This window comes from Myiozetetes cayanensis, unplaced genomic scaffold (genome assembly GCF_022539395.1).
Source record: "Myiozetetes cayanensis isolate MyiCay16 unplaced genomic scaffold, myiCay2020 scf7, whole genome shotgun sequence".
In the NCBI taxonomy this organism is placed as follows: Eukaryota; Metazoa; Chordata; class Aves; order Passeriformes; family Tyrannidae; genus Myiozetetes; species Myiozetetes cayanensis.
Window position 1 is genome coordinate 9,429,621 of NW_026087964.1, and position 18,508 is coordinate 9,448,128.

The 18,508-nt window shown below is 38.6% G+C and overlaps 1 protein-coding gene across 2 annotated transcripts in view; it reads right to left on the reverse strand.

The window, feature by feature from the left end:
• The window catches only part of STK32B (serine/threonine kinase 32B), a 173,548-nt gene that overhangs the window by 13,373 nt on the left and 141,667 nt on the right, over positions 1 to 18,508 (reverse strand). For both annotated transcript variants that reach the window (XM_050338591.1, XM_050338592.1), the window contains exons 8-11: positions 15,644 to 15,760; positions 14,419 to 14,544; positions 8,629 to 8,760; positions 7,822 to 7,886 (exon numbers count right to left, since the gene is read on the reverse strand). In XM_050338591.1, coding sequence (XP_050194548.1) covers positions 7,822 to 7,886; positions 8,629 to 8,760; positions 14,419 to 14,544; positions 15,644 to 15,760 — 440 coding nt within the window. The remainder of the gene's footprint in view (positions 1 to 7,821; positions 7,887 to 8,628; positions 8,761 to 14,418; positions 14,545 to 15,643; positions 15,761 to 18,508) is intronic.

Sequence of the window (18,508 nt, forward strand, 5' to 3'; positions counted from 1 at the left end):
GGCAGCCATCACTGAGATGTGGCCATTCAACGCCACTTCATTTCGTCTCTTTGTTTTTCATGCCTCTTTGGTGCTGAGAAGAGGATCCTGGTTTAGAAGTGATTAAGGAAAAAATTAACAGTGACAACCTATTGATGTAGCAACAGCAATTTCCTTTATGTGGCATCTCTAACTGGAGCTGCAGCTCCATTGGGGCCATACAGTCGATGCTTTAAGAGCTGAGGTACATAGAAAGCTGTATTGGGTTTGTGTGGCAAGGGTTTGGTAGTGGGATACTACAGGAATGGCTTCTGTAAGAAGCAGCCAGAAGATTTCCCCATGTCTCACAGAGCAACACCAGCCATCATTGGATGGACCCATCACTGCCCAGGGCTGAGCCCACCAGCAATTGTGGTAGCACCCCTGGTATAACAGAGTTAAGAAGGGGGTGAAAAAAACCCTCACAGCTCAGGAGAGGAGTGAGAATATGTGAGAGAAACAGCCCTGCAGACTCTGAGGTCAGTGCAGAAGGAGGGGGAGGAGGTGCTCCAGGTGCTGGAGCAGAGATACCCGTGCAGCCCATAGAGCAGGCCACAGTGAGGCAGCCTGTAAAGGTTCAGGGTGGAGCAGAGATCCACTTGTCCAGGTCCTGGCAGAACCTGTGGTCCCACAGAGAGAGGACCCCATGCTGGAGCAGGTTTGCTGGCAGGACTTCTGACCCCATGGAGGACCCAGGCTGGAGCAGCCTGTTCCTGAAGGACTGCACCCCACGGAAGGCATCCACCCTGGAGCAGTTCAGGAAGAACTGCAGTATGTGTGAGGAAACCCACACTGGAGCAGGGGGAAGGTGTGAGGAGGAAGGAGCAGCAGAGACAACGTGTGATGAACTGACTGCATTCCATGTCCCCCTATGCCTCTGTCATGGAAGAGGTAGAGTATTTGGGAAAGAAGCTGAGCCTAGGAAGAACACAGAGATGAGGGGAAGGTGTTTTTAAGAGTTGGAGTTTAATTCTCTTACCACTCTACTTGTTTTTTTTTTTACTGGCAATAAATCAAAATAATTTTCCCCAAGATGAGCCTGTTTTGCCTATGATGGTAACTGGCAAATGATCTCTCCCTGTCCCTATCTCCACCCATGAGCCTTCTGTTGTATTTTCTTTCCCCTGCCCAGCTGAGGAGGGCAGTGAGAGAATGGCTTTGTTGGGCACTTGGCATCCAGCCAGGGTAAACCCACCACAAAAGCCAGTCTGGCTCTACCTAATTACTGGGACCATTTTCAGACTGGAATAGACATCTGGAAGTAGGCAGGTTCAACCCTACCCTTCTCAAAGCACCAGACTTCCAGGAATTAGAGCCTATGAGCTACCAGGGAACAACCACAGCCTGCACTCACCTCTCTGTGGGCTCATCTTACTCCATCTGTTTCTTATGCAAGATTTCTTTGCCCAAGCCCAGAACTGAGATGCACGAGAAGTCTGGTTAACTGTGCAGCTCTTTCATTCCCTGAAGGGTGGACCCCCCAAAAGCAGACTGACCTGGGAGTTGTGATTGCACAGCATAATTTTCATACTATAGTTAATCATCAAACCTCCCTACAAAATGTGTGTGAAAGGTGGGTAACACATGCCTAACATAGAGATCCCCAGAAGCCACTCTATCGAACAAGTCATCTAGGCTAGACACTAAGGTGCATCCACAACAGGAATATGCATTGTGCCCCAGATGGGACACAGGAAAATTATCTCGACATGGGAGGTCTTCCTGGGGAGTGGGGCATGTACCCTGAAACACAGCAATGGACAATCTAAATCTTAGCTAAATCTCTTACTGCCCTAAGTTTGCCTTTCTTTTCCTATTTCCAAAAGGATGCATATACACATACTCCACATGTGCACACACACACACACACACACAGAAGCACAAACACACACATATATGTATATATATATTTCGTATATATATATTTTATCGTGCAACTGTTGTGCTTTTATGAAGACTCTCAATGAAAATGGAGACCTTGTAAGCAGTGAGAAACCATGAACACACATACCCAGCCATTCCACCTAAGAAACTCCCATTTCTCACAGCGGCCCATTTCAGACACTAGTGCATGTCGAAGAACAAGAAAAATGGAGACAAATAAATGTCTGCTGTGGCATATCCCACTCACTTCTGAATTTCAGACTTCCCAAAACAATGAGTGCAATCAGAAATTTCACATCTCATGGACCTTGATGGATTTTCTCTTGTGAACTCTAATCCTTTTCTGAATATTTTTGTATGTTTAGTATCCAAAGCACCAATTGGCAACATGCTGCATTGCACAAAAAAATCATGATTTGTTTTCTTTTAAACCTGCAGCGTTACCACAAAGAGTGCATAATCATTGCTTAGTCATCTTAACAATAAGTTTTATAACACATTATTTAGCCAGCTTCTGTCTTTTCAGTTGCCTCTTTTATGAGTTTTAATTAGTTCAAGTCTATTAAATCCTTCAACATGACCCATGCCACACCCCTGGCCAATTCTGTTTTTTTGCTACCATTCTAATTCCTGTGCATCTTTTTTGAGATAAGGAAGCAGAACTGTACACAGAATGGAAGATGCAAGTGTATGTATATGAACATATACCTGTATCCACGTAATGACATCCATCATTTCTCTGTTTGTTTTTGCAAAGTTTTTTCAGCTCTTAACATATCAACATCTCTTTGTCTTCCCTAAGGATTGTGCTATCAACAGTCTTTTCAAACTCTCTGCCCTTCATAACTGAAGCTAATTTTGAATCTATTGTTCTAAAGGTAAAGTTTAGATTATTCTCTTCATAAGGTATTTGCAGTACTGAATTTCAGCTACCATTTTCTTACCCTGCAATTCAGAACCATTGTTATCATCATCTACTGCAGCTCTTTGATGACAGATTTAGTTTTGACTACTGTGCTGTCATAAGTAAACTTTGTCACCATTCCCCTCCTGTTCCAACTCATTTATGAATAGATTCAACAGATACCCAGACAGCAGAGTGAATGGCAGTAACAGTGTTATCTCATTACTGGTTTGTTTCTGCATTGCTTCAGCAACTGGCCCCAAAATGCTTTCTTAAAACAGCAAGAGGAGTTCAGTCTTCATGACTCATTCTTAATTTACAGACACTCATAACAAGTGAGAATTTATGCTAGTGCAGGACATGAAGAGAGATGAAGAGAAATCATGAAATAATTCCCTATGGCAATGGAACAGTCATGACCTGTTATGCAGCCTTTATTTATCATGTATATGATTTGTCCCATGTAACCTCTTAAAAAATAAAATATATGGTACTCAGAATTATACAGTTTTGGTTCCTCTCCAAAGTCGGAGATGTACAAATGAAGATTTATCTTTTCTCTGCCTCTAAATTGACTTCCAATTAGTTTTTATGGGGTGTATTTCTGTTTGGTTTTCTGTGAATAGAAACTAATAGCTGGCCTCCAGTGTTGAGGATCTGCATCTGCTATCCTGATCCTCCCAGGACCACATTCCAGCATGGAGAATGCTCTGAAATATGCAACCCCATGAAAACTTTCATTCCCAAAGCTGGATGTCCACTTGGAGAAATGCCATTACAATGGAGCAAATTACAATACAGAAGTTGCCTGGGAAAACTTTTTTCCTGGAAGACATTGAAAATGAGGTTCCAGATGCTCAGCCTTTTTTTTTCTTTTTTTTTTTTCCCCCCTCCCTGAAACTGTGAAGGGAACATGTTATTGAAACAATGGCTCTTGTATGACGACTCTTTTCTCAAAATAAGAGTGAATTTAAAGGTATACCAATAGCAAAATTACCAGCCTGGAGCTGCTATGCTCACACATTCAGGCAGCTTGGCTCAGTAAGAAGAGAGTGACATTTGGAGTGGTAATTCTAAGCCAGTAATAATGAGTAGGAATCAAATACAGACATGAAAGGGCTTGTGTGAGCAAGCAGCAGTTATTACTGCCCAAAACCAAACCAGGTTCAGAAAGGCATCTTTCTAATTAGGTGAGATTGCAAGAGCAATCTCCAAAAGCAGACATATCCATTACAAAAGGGACAAGAAAGGGTCAGTGAAGAGAGGTGCAACCACTTGAAATGCTCACAAAGAGATGGTTTTACACTGAATTAAGGTCAGCAGAAGTAGCAAGAAAAGAAAAATTGTACTGTAGCCTCATGCAAAAAGCATTCAGATATTAGGAGGATTATGATAATATAAATAGCTCCAGAGACACTAAGTGAAATAAAATATCTATTAAGAAAAGTACATTCAATGAGGTATACTGCAAATCATTATGAATATTCAATTTCAATCAAACTAAAAGGCAAGAGAGCACTCAGGGACTCTGCATTTGAATCTAAAAAGACAATTGAAAGGAATGCAAAAGGATGAAAAAGAGAGAGATAATAAACTTGATCTTGTAAAAAATGCAGGGAATATTAACTAAGCTTTTCACCTATGATATGGACAAAATCAGACAACATGATTTTAAGCATCTTAAAATCTCTCCTGCCATCCACCTCTGCTGTTTATTCTGGGAGCAGAGAGCTTTCTGTTCACCTAGAGCTGTTCAATACCATTTAGGAGACAACTAAGCATGGCCAAACAGTAGGAATGATAGTAGGAAAAGAGACAGTAATGTGCAGCAGCCAATTAACTGCTTCAATTTTTGGCAGATTATTTTTAGTGTTGTGGCATTGAACAAAGCCTGTGAAGAGGAATAAGGTATACCAGTAGCTTAGGAAAGAGACAAGCCTGTTCAGATTCTTCAGATCTTTCATCCTATCTCGTAACTGTCCAAACCATAGATATTAGCTACATATTTAAAATACAGTTCAACCAAATAAATTGCATTCAAGAACAACATAAGACTTACCAAAAAGGTATGTTTACTGAATGCTACTAGTAAAGACATCTGGAAAAATGTCAGCCTTTTTAATTAAGTCTAATAATTCAAAACCTTGGCTTAGCTAAAATGAAATCTGTCTTCCTCATGCCACTCATCTTGCTTAAAACATTCCCATAAATGCCAGTTTCCAATTCTTAAATGCAGAAAGAAGTAGAAAAATGAAAATGCACATTCTGTCTTTGTCATCTGTAAGTGAAACTATTAAGTTACTTCTGTCTCTTTTTATCGTAGTAAGCTTTTTCTCTACCTCCCCCCCTCCTCTTGTCTGCAATCTAAGAGTTTCTGACAGTCTCCTGATCTTCTTGGCAAGACAGTAAGTATGACATATTGCAAGACTTGCAGTGTGTGTTGCAGGATGAAAGACATGGAAAAGTGGAAAAGAGGCACAGCCTAGAAGTATCAGCAAGGCATTCAATAAAAGCAGATTCTGCTTTTCATAGCAGATATTTTACAAGTATTGGATTGCAAGATACTGTGGAACTGGTATGGTTAACATAACACAATCTAACTACATGCTACTACCTGACTTTATGTGGCTCAGTTAGAGGTGTCTCAATTTTTTCCTTGAATCTTTTTAGTTTGAGGAGTCTCATCTTTTCCCTTGAAAGACATGCTAATTTTTTGATTTACCCTTTTTAGGACTTATGTAGTGTTCTGTGACACTGAAGCAAGCTGAGCAGAAGGCTTAAGTTACAATAAAATGTAGATTTTTGTAGCTGAATATAATTAATATTTAAGGAAATATGCAGATATTTCCAACAGTTGGACTAAAAGCAATTCAGCTCTATTTAGAATAACATGGAAGAATATTGAAACTTCTGGCTGCCTTAATCTGAGACTGATTTAAAGCCCTGCTTGAGACTGACACTTTCCCTAATGATACAATCACATATTAATAGGTATTGTGTTTGTAGGAACAGGTCACATCTTTCAGCATCTGCAGCTGTTCCTAAGAACTTGATTGGCCGTATGGCTTTGGAAATCCATGTAAGCACAGCCCCAGCTTCTACACACAGTCTTGAGGGCATGTAAAGGTTAAGGAAACCCACCATGAATTACTCTGGTGTATACTGTGTAGCTGCTTCTCCCTGTTATGATGAAATCTGTGCCTGTCATTGCTCTTACTTTGTTCCCCTTAACTTGAATTCACTTTGCACTTCAAACATTTGAAGTCCACTTAATCCCTTATTAACATTTTTGTCTTTGAAAAGTACTACAGAAGTCTCTCCATGTCCTTCTTAAGCTCGAATACAATTTAAACAAGAAATTATTTTGATCTAACTTTACACAGTGCAGGATCTGTTGTAGGTCTATACTAAATATTTTACCTTGTCAAAGCCAATCAAGCAGTGACTAAAACACGTTTTTTTGGATGAAGTGCATGTGGTTTATCTTTTGCTTCCATTTTACTTGTGCTCCATTTAAACTTCTCCTTGATCTCTCATCAGCCTGTCAGAATTCTTTATAGCTTGTGTTGTTACTGTAGTTGTGCAGTATGAAACAAATGAAAAAAATGTCCTATGCAAAAAATATTTAAGAATAGCACAGTAAAATTATGACAAGAGAAACTATTCAATGCTAGTGAACACATCCAATGAGATTTTGAAAGTGTTTTACAAAATCTGGTGTTTTAAATTTCAAAAATTCCTGCATATTAGATTTTTTTGATATGACTATAGTAGGTGAGAGACCAGTATCTGGAAATGAACTAGTTGTATGAACAACTTCTTGGAAACTCATTAAATTGATTTATAAATGTAATTTTTTTTTTCTAATCTTGTTATTACGGTCCTAATAATTTTGATTTTTGTGAGTTAAGCGCCAAAGCTGAAGCATTCACTAGTTCACTGATACCAGAACTGATTCAGAGGAGTCTTCCAAGACCCTTCTGAAAGTCTTCTATGGGCTGATTTGGTCTTGCTTCTCTCATTTATGGCTCTTACATAAACACATGGCTTTCTTGTGCAAAATAACATGAAAAATCTGTAGTTTCTGTGAGCAGTCAGTATAAGGCATAGACATGTCCCACAGATTGTAACAGGACAAAGGGGATTTCATGGCATCATTTCCCTCATGATATTCTGTGAACTGTGCAAAGTTGACAATCCCTTTCCCAGTTTTAATTACAGGAGAAGTAATTACCTGCATTGTAAGCACTAAGCCACAACTTTTTAATTAATTTCTAACATTTCACAACTCCATTAGAAAGGCTTGCATATATAATTAGGTCAAATAAAACCACAGAATATACTTGAATGAAATGCAGTAATTTGATCAAAGACACAAAGAGCTGCATCTGTTAATACAAAGGGGCCCATAATAGCTGCAACTCAAATGCAGTAAACTATGAGAAATGCAGTGTACTAATTGACCAGGAAGATTATTGACATCCTTGGGAATCAGACTTGCACTTCTCTGAATTCTGGCTGACTCTTAAGTCGTAAGTTCTCACTTCATTTCTGACACAGGTTTAGTATTTAGCTTTGTTGAAACAGCCAATGTTGGATTACACTTTTTATGTGGTGGGGAAGCACGAACAGTGTCTCCAAGTCAGAACACTGCAGTTTATATCATTAAAATTTCATGAGTTACAACTTCCCTTGGTTTTGTTTGAGTTGTGAAAAGCAGCCCCTTATATTGTATTCCTTTGCTTAATTGCTGACAGTTTCTCTGGAGAGTGTCAGTAACATTTAGTGTATATTTCCAACATTAATCACAAGGTCTTCTGCTTGCTTTCAGAGATGGAAGAGCTGCAAAACCATCACACTAGAGACTGCAAGAGGAAGAAATCAATGGAAATCCAGTCTTTTAGGGTCTGCTGCTGTGATCATTAATCACTTTCCCTTACACTGGGAGAAAAAAAAATAGTTCTCAATTTAATTTTAGTATGGAATGCTAAAGAGGCATTAAAAAATGCACTTACTTCTCTCTGTTGAATATGATGAATTCTTTTCTAACGGTTTCCAAGCACTGCTGCAGGTGTACATTCTTTAAAAAACAGCATGAATAGGTTGATTAAAAAAGAAGGGGAATCATAGACAAAAATCACAACATGAGAAACGACACTAAACAAAAATGCTTATGAATGAATACTATCAAGAGGCATTTCAAAGACTTGTCAAATTGGGCTGTGATAGCACAATCAACCTTTCATTCTTTTGGAAGAAGTTCCCCACAAAGAATTCCTGAGAATTTTTACATCTGATAGCTCTAGGAAGAACAGCTTGCATGAGCATTCAAAATCAGTAGGAGTAGCAACATAATTTATAAAACCTCACTGAAATGAAAATTTAAGTCTGGAAATTATTATTAATCTTCTCAGTACTTTAGACTGTTCATACAATGTGTCTTTCTATATGGGAAAGACTGGAAGAGACAGTTTTAACACATCTATAAATAACAAGCCTTTTCACTGCATAGTTTTCATTTTTGGTACTAGCAGTGAAAAAATATTCCTTGTATCTATTTGTCCATGTGTGGGAAGTGCATTTGCCAACTGGCAACACTTTTTCATACTTTAAATGAGCATCTATGATAATCTTAAAAATAATCATAACTTCAACACTTTGTTGCTATTTGACTAAAATAAATGGTTGCTTTTTATCTTGCTTTGGAGATGGTTTATGCTCTAAGTTAAATGAGAGAAAGGTTAAGTCAATTTTCAGAGGTAATAAAACTGAACTTAACTGAGTTTGCCTATGAAAGACTGCAGTTGCAGTCCCCAGCTTACCAGTGGGCAGGTTTCCTTAGCTCCATCTTTGGATTTGTTTTTGGCAAGTCGCTTTTTCTTTTTATGGAGAGGCTTGGACTCTAAAATCATTTCTTCAAGTTCAAATGTGGGATCACAATTCAGTCTTCCTTTCTGGTACAAAAGGATTCAAAGTTACTCTTTGAAGCATCATTGTGGGTTTTTAGTTTGCTTGGCAAGTGTTAATAGCATTGATAATGAACCAGATTCCCAACCACATCTGTAAAGTGAAAACTGTCTTTTTTAGGCCTGAAGTGATGCTTGAAGTTTAAATGAGGGAGGTAAGATAAAAATAATATTGTAAAGCAAGTATAAGGAGTTAGATCCTCTTCCTAGTTACGTACAGATATACTCCTAGAGTGACTACAGTTATGTTACCTCAGCAAGACAGATTAATTTGGCCCAGGGTCTTCATCAAAATATCAGTTAGTGCTGTAGAACATAAATGGCATCTGTAATAGTGCAGGAGGGAGGGGGAGCATTTCTAACACCTCACTTGTTGAAAATCTGATTTTCTGAAGTGTTACAGTGGATTCAGTTGCCTAGATCCTGTCCATGAGAGCAGAGGAAGGAGCAGGCCTTTTTAAGTTAGTAGCATTTATATAAAAAAGTAGTTCACAGAATCATAGAATACCAGGTCAGAAGGGATCTCAAGGATCATCTAATCAGACCTTTCTGTGCAAAACCATGGTCCACAGTCTGGACAAGATGGCACAGCAACCTGTCCAGCTGAATCTTAAAAGTGTCCAATTTTAGGGAATACACCAGTTTTAGGGGGATACTATTGCAATGGTTGATTGTTGTCATTATGAAAAATTTTCTTCTTGTATCTAGTCAGAATATCCCCAGGAGTAACTTGTACCCAATACCCCTTGCATTTTCCATGTGAGTCCCTGTAAAAAGGAAGTAAGTCTCTGTCTTCTTTCTAGCCACCCTTTAAATACTGGGACATGGTGATAAGGTCTCCCTTAAGCATTCTTTTCTCAAGGCTTGACAAACCCAGTTCTCCCTTTCCTGTTATAGCTGCTTCCCAACCTGATCTTCTCTGTGGCCCTTCTCTGGACCATCTCCAGCTTGTCCACATCTTTTTTGCATAGTGGGGACTTGTCAGCTGTGGCCTGACAAGTGTTGAGCAGAGTGGGATAATGGTTTCTTTATCTCTAGTGGTGGTGCCCTTGTTGATGCAACTCAATATCCTGTTGACTTTCTTTGCCACAGAAGCAGAACCCTATTTACTTATACTGAGCTTGCGGTCCACCTGGACCTCCAGGTCCCTTGCTACATACCTGCTCCCTAGATGGCCTTATGTGGCCTGTTCCTTCTCTCCCACCCTGTGCTACACCCCTGGACTATGTTTTCCCAAGTGCAAGACCTTACACTTGTTCTTGTTGAACTTCATAAGGTTCTTAGCCAACCCTAACACGGGTCTTCCTACAGGATGGCTTGATCCCATCATCCAGATCCCTTACTAAGATATTAAACAATGTTGGGCCCAATATCGATCCCTGGGCCAGTTCCTGTCAGCCAGTTCCCCACCCACACTGTGGACCACTTGTATATGCCATAACACACTGGTTTCTCCAGGAGGAAACTGTATCAAAAGCCTTGGAGAAATCCAGGTAGACAACGACCACTCACTTGCCCCAGATTAAATGAGCAGGTTACATAGTCATTGCCGTTTGTCAAGTACAATTTGTCCTTGGTGAGTCCATATTGGTTTTTCCCAGTCATGTGCTTCATTCTAATGTATTATGCTTTTTCTATTCTATCAAATCTGTTATGAGTTTTCTTACCCATTACACACATTACTTAAATATTCTGGATTCTCCATAAAAAAAATGTTATGTTAATATATGATGATTGAACCAATCTTAAGATTCTTTGTTATATCAGGAAGTCATTTTTTTCAGCAGAGTGATTGGAAACACCATTTCTATGTGGTCATTTTTTTCCTTGATTCTTCTCAGATTCTTGCTTAGGCCTTTTCAAGTTCTTGATTCTTTCAAATCTTTTCAACATAAAAGTTTACAGGAACATAATTTATGCCTAGAGTTGTTTTATTGTGTTTTTTGTTTTGTTTTGGTTTTTTGGTTTGTTTGCTTGTTTTGTTTTGTTTTTGATTTTGATTCTACTCATTAGTGCAGTAAAGCCATCCTGTGACACTATTTGCAGTGAACTCTTCCTCTCCTATTTAGGGATAAGAGCCAGCATGCTATGAGCAGAGTATCTATGGTTCAGCTGAACCAAATACATTTTTAAAAAGTCATAGCTTGGCATCCTATTTACTGGATCAGTGTTTTGCTTCTCCTGTGATCGGAGTAACTTGAGTTCCTTTCTTTGTCTCATTCTCTCAAAGCACTTATAAAAAATTAGCAAACAATTTGAGTTGTGTGGTGGAAAATGTTAAAAGCAGTCTGTTTTCCTCTGAGACTTCTGAGAGTTCAATCACACCATTGTCACTGTCAAGGTGGAAGTAAGTCATCTGTCATCTATAAATGACAGATATTTTTAGTAACAAAAGACACTAAGAACTAAAATCACATCAGAAACTACTTGTATAACTTGTGGTGTGCAGCAATGAAACATTTAATTTAGAGATCACTCCATCATTTTTATTCCTAGTAAATTCTGTGTACTCAAAGCGTAATAATGAGATACCTGATGCCTTTTGCTGCATATTGTTCAGCTGGCTTTAGTAAAATGCATTTTGTTTTTATTAATGCAGGTTTATAGCTTATTTATATTTAGTAATAAATGAATAAATAATTCTTTAGGTTTCATCAGTATCAGTTCCTTTCCTGAGCATGTATAATTTTAAGATTTTTTTGAGCATTTAAAAAATACACATCGCTTTAATCTTGAAACTTCAAAAATAAAAGGAAGTTATATTTAAAATAATTACTAACAATTTATGATTTCAAGCCAAATGTGAAGAAACTAACCATAAAGAAACACATGTACTAGTCAACTAAGAGATATGTTTATAGAATCAATCTACAAAGGGAGAAATTAAATGATGTGATACTGCTCCCACAGGCCTCACATGTGCCCTCTTGTCTGCAGAAGGCAGACAAGCTCTTGACACTAAGGGCAAGCTGTCAAAATTTATAAAACTCACTAGTTTCAAAACTCTTTCTAGATCACAGTGCATGTTGGCCCCAATTCAGCTTCTCACCAAAGCCTGAAAGCCAAGAAATATTTTGTCGAGTGGCCCCAGTTAATAAGTGGAAGTTTGGCTAGTGCAACAGAGAAAAAGTTCCTGGAAAATGTGTGGCCAAACTTGGTCTCATGAAACAGTAAAGTCTGTGATAAAAAGAAATGTACTGGAAAAGACACTTTGATTCTTACCTCACTGTTTTTCCTGACACACATGATTGACCAGGTGGAACAAGCAATATCAGACTGTACAGAAGTGTCTGGTAGAGCTTGTAATGGGGCTTTCAGATTAATCTGGATAGATAAATGTAACATTTTACTCCTATTTCCTTTTAAGTGTAGAATATTATTTAACCTCAAATATTACAGATTTCCCTTCAGTTTTATAGATCCCTGCCAAAAAATAAATAAGGGGAATCCAAATGTGAAAAGAATAGCTGTCTTTGGACTCATGTTTAATGGTAGACAGTTAAAAGTATTTGAAGAGGATTTCCTCTTTTCTCTGTCTCCATCATGCACCATTGTCAACATCAGCCACAGAGACGGGCCGCTGTGTTAATAGAGGAGTACCACACACATGAGTTGTACAATTACTCCTGAAATTGCATTTAAATTAACTTTTTTCACTATGCTTAAGAAATCAGAAAACTTATCTATACTCTGTCAGGAATAAGATACTCTCAAAACAGCCTAAATCCAGGTGTAAAGAAGGAACAGGCCACATAAGAACTGAGAAGCAAGGAGACGTGCTCTGTGGCCAGGTGCAGACCATCCATCGTGCACTTCTCATGACTCAGTGTTGGGCAGGCTGGGCGTAAGCCAGCTGGATGTGGAAAATGTGCAGTCCCTAAGGTGCTGTTACTGCAGCCCAGCTGCTGTACCTCACTGCTCAGGAGTCAGGCTGAGCAGGGTGACACATCACACCAGCTGGCTATACACTCTTGGACCAAAGCTGCCTTGAGTCTGATCCTTAGGGCCAGAGTTAAGGTGGAGGATGTGATCCTATGAATTAAAGCTTGAGTGGGAGCAAGAAAAAGCGTGAGGAGATGTCTGGGGAAAGGAAAAACTGGAGCAGCAACAGGAGCAGAGAATAGACTGGCCATAGGGAAGTTTCAGTAGCCAGTTTTGCTGAAGCAGGTTTAAGTCCTCTCTCTTGACAGTCTCTTTAAGTCCTAAGATGTGTGCCTATGCATGACTGTGCTTTGCAGAGTCTAGGACTCCCTTGGACCCCCATGTATTTTGTACCTTTGGGTATGGGGAATTGAATCCCTCTTTTAAAATACAGTGTTGGGAAGTATCCCACATACTGACAGCTGTGCATTAAACTTTTAGATGGGAGTAGGAGGTCTAAATAATTTGTTGAGTTTTGCCTGAGGAGGAGTCAGTCCACCTCTGATATCTCAGAGAGCAGCTCTAACTTGAAAAGAGGGAATGAGAAAAGGTAATCTCCATCCATCTCGTAGATCCACACCATCAGGAGAATGGTGTTCCCTGCACTACCTTGCACTAGCATTGAGCTGTGAAGTGAAAGGAAGGAATTTCCCTACTGGTGAACATGCTTCTGGAGTGCCTATAAGAGGGGCCTGCCTTACTCTTCACCTGTTGTGCTAGTTACCTGCTGTACTCCTGGTTTTTCCCCCAGTTCCCTGAGGGAGGCCTTGCTTGCCCACCCACAGTTTTCTTCTCCTGTAGGATGTTGCTTCGAGGGAAGGCTCTGGTCAGGTGCCAAGAAGCACAGTAAACACTGCCAGCACTGTCTTGGCAATCTGCCTGGCTTATCTTTGCTCCATTAAGCAACGCCCTCTTGCCCTCAGCTTTTGAATGGCTGAATCATGTCCCCATCATCTTTAGTATGAACTTTAGTGTTTGCCTGGATGAAGACAGCATCTAGCTATTCCCCCTTCCTTATCTTTACTTGCACAGAAAAAAGAACAGAAACAAACCTCGGTGTGCTACAAATGTATTGTTTGGAGAAGAATTATAATGCAATATGACCGAACAAAGTGGAGAAGCATGTTAATGCCACAATTGCTTTTTATTCATGGCCCTCAAATTCACTTAATTTGCAAATGATCAAAATGGAAATACCCAGAAAACAGGAACAAAATGGAACCACAGTGAAAAAGAAACCAGCAGTTTCCCTCACAGAATCTGAATGTTTTATTGTAAGAAACTATCACAAAGGAAATAGGTCAGCCTTTTGGAACAGTACTTTTAAGTGAAAAAGTAACAGCATACTGGGATGTTAAAAAGTTTTCCAAATGTTATCCAAATGCCTAACTTTCACAGTCACAACAGTCTTCTTGGTATTCTTTCTCTCAGAGTTAACCCTGACAATCATTTGCTCTAACAGCTGACGTGCAAAGTCTGGAAAAAGTGTTGTTTGTTTTGGTTTTTTTTTCATTTGAAAGGTGAAAAAAGCGAACCAAGGCTAATTAGATTTTATTGTGACCTACTGAAATGGGACAAATTTTCCCTTAGCTGTGACTGAGTAAATGAAAGTAGAATCCAAAATAAATCACTGAAGAGCAATAAATACAAGCATAAACAAGTAAAATGGTAGTGATAAATAAAGTTGGAATTTGCAAACACTGTTCACCTGGAATATCAACTTACATTAGGAACAAAGCCTGGGGTCACAGCTTTCTCTAGGACAGCATCCCAGTTGACATCAGCTAGGTATGGAGAGTTTTGGATGTCTGCAAGGCTTGAAAGACGGCACTCTGGGTCCTTAGTGAGGAGCTGTGATCAAGCACAAGGCATTTGCTAAGGGACTGGATGCTATATATTGTATGAAACACATTTTTTATTAAGAAAATGGCTAGGGAATCTTCTAACAGAGTCCTAGAACTTCCAATTTAAAAAAAAATAAAAGTTATAATGCATAGGATATGAGTAAAATTTAATTGCCAGATGGCTGTTGCAGGCATGAAGTTTGTAAATGTATTAGCAACATCTGTTTACAGGTGCACAAGAGTCCAAGGAAAATGAAACATCACCGTTCAATGCCACCCAACAATTTGTATTTTGTCTTCAATTTATTGGAAGATATAGTTACACTGATCATCCTGACAGCAATTAAAATTATCCATCTCACTGTGCTATCTACCAAAACTAGATTGTTTGTTGCTGCAAAAGACATTGATCTTCTGTTACTCTATTCACACATTGACCAATGTTTCCTGTTTAAGTATCAACACTGATGATGTGAAATACCTAAAAGAGACAGATGATCCTTGCAATGTGGCCAGACAATTAAAACAAATAAAAACCTGGGATTTAAGAAGAAAATGATTTCCAGGGTCATGATGCACTCAGAAAGAGCTCTGTCTTGTAACTTAGTGACATTTACAGCAAAGTAGATCAACTTTTGTTGTTGCAACTATAGCAACGTGGGACAGCAAGATATACAGCCATTTTAATTTTGAATCTCCCTGTTTGGAAACTGCAGCAGAAATTCTGAGGGCAGAGTGGTCCTTCCTTCCCTCTTCCACTTGTACAACCATAGTTGGGGTGAATGGGGCCAGGGCACAGAGTAGGAATTATTGATCCCCAAAGTTTTGCTATTACTAGTTAATCAGTTTTAAAATAAAAAAGAATATATTAAATTTTTATTTCTTTGAAGCCATGAAAAGGCTGAGTCTAAGCCTAAGAATAATGCAGTTTCTGAAGAGAAAATACTGCACCAGTTACACTGAGAACAGCCTAGAAATAAGCCCTGCTGTCTTATCCTTGAAATTTTGATTACCTAATGTGAGTGCTTGCCTGATGCTTTTGCACTGTTGGAGGGGCTCCTGGAAGAGGGGAGAAGAGAGGAAAGAACATGTTTGTGCTTTCTTACCTTTTTCAGTAGAGCTATCATGCCCTTGCACCATGTAGATGAGTAGTGAACTCTTTCTATCTTGAACATGTTGAGTATCTCATCAATGGGAGTGGCTGAATGGATTTCATAGGGCCTCTGGGATAAAGTGAAATCAATATCAAGTCAGTGAGAATGGATAAAAGAGTGTAGACAGCTCACATTTTTCTGAGCTTAGTATTAAGCTCAGGAAATATCAAACCCACAAAACCAGCTTATAACAATTTTGAGGCTAGTCCTTCTTTGCGTGTGTGTTTTTCTTTGGTCATAATGAAAATAATTACTCATAGATGCATTTCCTCTGTTACGTTTTCTCTCATAAAAGAAAGTATCAGTTCAAATGAGATGGATGAATAATTTCATTCCTGGGGCATTCTACATGAAATGTAAATTATTTACTATTTTTTACTGAGCAGTATATAGAGAATCTAAAAAATGCTTACAAAAGCCTGTGTAAGAACCATAGTAAAAAAGAAGACTCCAAATCCCAATCCTTCTCCTTTGCCTTTTTTTTTCAAAATCCAAAATTGACTCATTACGTAGATCTGCTGTCCCGTGTCTGCAGTGCCTAAATTCTATAGGTGAAAAAAAAGCCCTGGGCTTTGCCGTGTTTTGTTCATGAAGTTTCTGTGATTTATCTTTTAATTTAAATACAGTATTTTGAAATAAAACTTCTACATATAAATTTATATTCTTGTTATTTTCTATGCACATACTCATATTTGTAAAGTATGTGGTTATAATTATACTTTATGTATTTTTGTAAACAAGGACAGACACAGTGGATTGTTTGTGAATTAAGTTGTACCCAGCAGGTGATAAATATATGAGATCTGCAGCTAAATGCCATCATAGCAGCAGTGTGCAAATTGATGCATGATAATTCATAAACAACATAGAGTTACATTCTAATCCAATATCCTCAATAGCAAAGGGCAGATGCTCATTACCTGGACTGAGAAATGAGTCATCCCTTGACTTATGCTAGTGTGTACCTATGGAAGACAATAATTTAGGAATATTTTTAGGTGTCAGTTATCTAATGTGTTAAGGAAATGGAGCCATTTTTCATAAAGACCCAGGACATATTCTTATTTTGGGAAGACTCATGCACATATTTAACTTTGAAAATATGTATAAAACCAAGTCCGTTCCAAGGCACTGGTATGTCCTAAAAATAAATTCAAGGATTGCTTACATTTTTTTTTGCTTTGATTCACATTCAGTTTGTCTGTTGTTATTTATCGTGTTCATATGAATTCCACAGAACCTAAATGCCTGCTCTAAATACACAATTTTCTTGAATCGTGTTCAAAACTGTCATTTGAAATAGTCTGTCATATGCTTTTCCCTACCTGTGGTAATGTTTCCACAAAACAGTTACTAAAAATGAGAGGTTAACATTCTGTCTGTCATCTAGAAGTAACGTACTGCTGACTTTGACTTGATATAACAATGTGATCAATAGGATCACTGAACTAGAATGCACACCAGTTGCTGAAAATGGTGATTAACTCTAAAAATAGCAATTATAAGGAATTATGACTCATGGAAAGTTTTTCTGTCAAGGATGTTTCTGCTCATACCTTTTTCTTCACAGGAAAATCCCTAGAACTTACTTTATTTTAAATATTATTAGCATTCTGCAGTCTTGATTTTTTTGAGATTTGAAGATATTTTAAATATTTTTTTATTTAATTCAAACTATGAATGGTCATTATAACTTTTGTCTTTTAAGGTCCTTCACACTTTTATCTCCCATGCTTATCAGCTATTCACTCCACTTGAAGGTCATATCCCTTCTATTCTATTTTGTGAAAAAGAAAAAAAATCTGGTTTGCTTTTGTTCATGATGTTTTATCAAAGTTTGTTGTAAACTGTTCACATTGCAGTGAAAGTCAGAGTCTGTGAGTCCCACTTTCTACCTCATTCCTTCACTTTGTCTCTATTGAATGTATGGTATATACAGTTATTGCAGTATTTTAGCATTTGTCTATAGCTCAGGAGCAGACTGATATCTCACTGTTTCCATTATAGAGTTTAATTTCTTGGACTTGGAGTCGAAGTCCAAGTCCATCAATGTTTGATGCAAAGCTCTATGAATTTAATTTGTTTTTCTTGCTAGGTCTTTTATTAGCAACTGGGTAAGGAGAAAAATGCACCTTCAACTTATTGAGAAATGCTAGCACTACTATGGGTATCCAAGAAATGGTGCAGACAGCTCTGTACTGGATGCAACCTGCTCTTGTAGCTGCAGCCCCACTTCCAGCACTACATTGCTTTGTCTGCCCACCAGTAGAGAGCCAGGAATGAGAGTGGTTGGAATGCCTTGAACACCCTGAGCCTCCCCTGAGGCCTCTTACAGCAGTAGAGGCAAATAAAAACAAAAATTCAGCTCAATGAAAAGCAACTCGGTTTTACTTAGTGCATCTTAAATTCAGGCTGTCAGTGCCATACACTATGCATAGCTCAGAGGTGGAAAAATGAAAATTGTGATGCTTCTCATTTCCAAGGCACCTTCCTTCTTTACCTTCCACCCTCCCCATGCACTAGGATGCACCACACTCCAACAGCAGAAAGTCCTATTGCTCACAGAAACGTGCTTCAGGTTAAGCACATTTCCTAAACCCTCTGCTACTTCTCTTGTTATCACTTCTGTCAGTTTAGGCCTTGTCTGGACTAGAAAAATTTAGAAATACAATTCAGGAAAAAAATACACCTTTTCCTAGTCCATACAGAGGTGTGGGTTGACAAGACACCCTCTGGCTTGCTCAGTGGGCAAGAGCTGCTCTTCTGGAGAAAAGAAGCAGCTGGCTTGGTGGAGTGGAACAGGTACGGATGGTAATG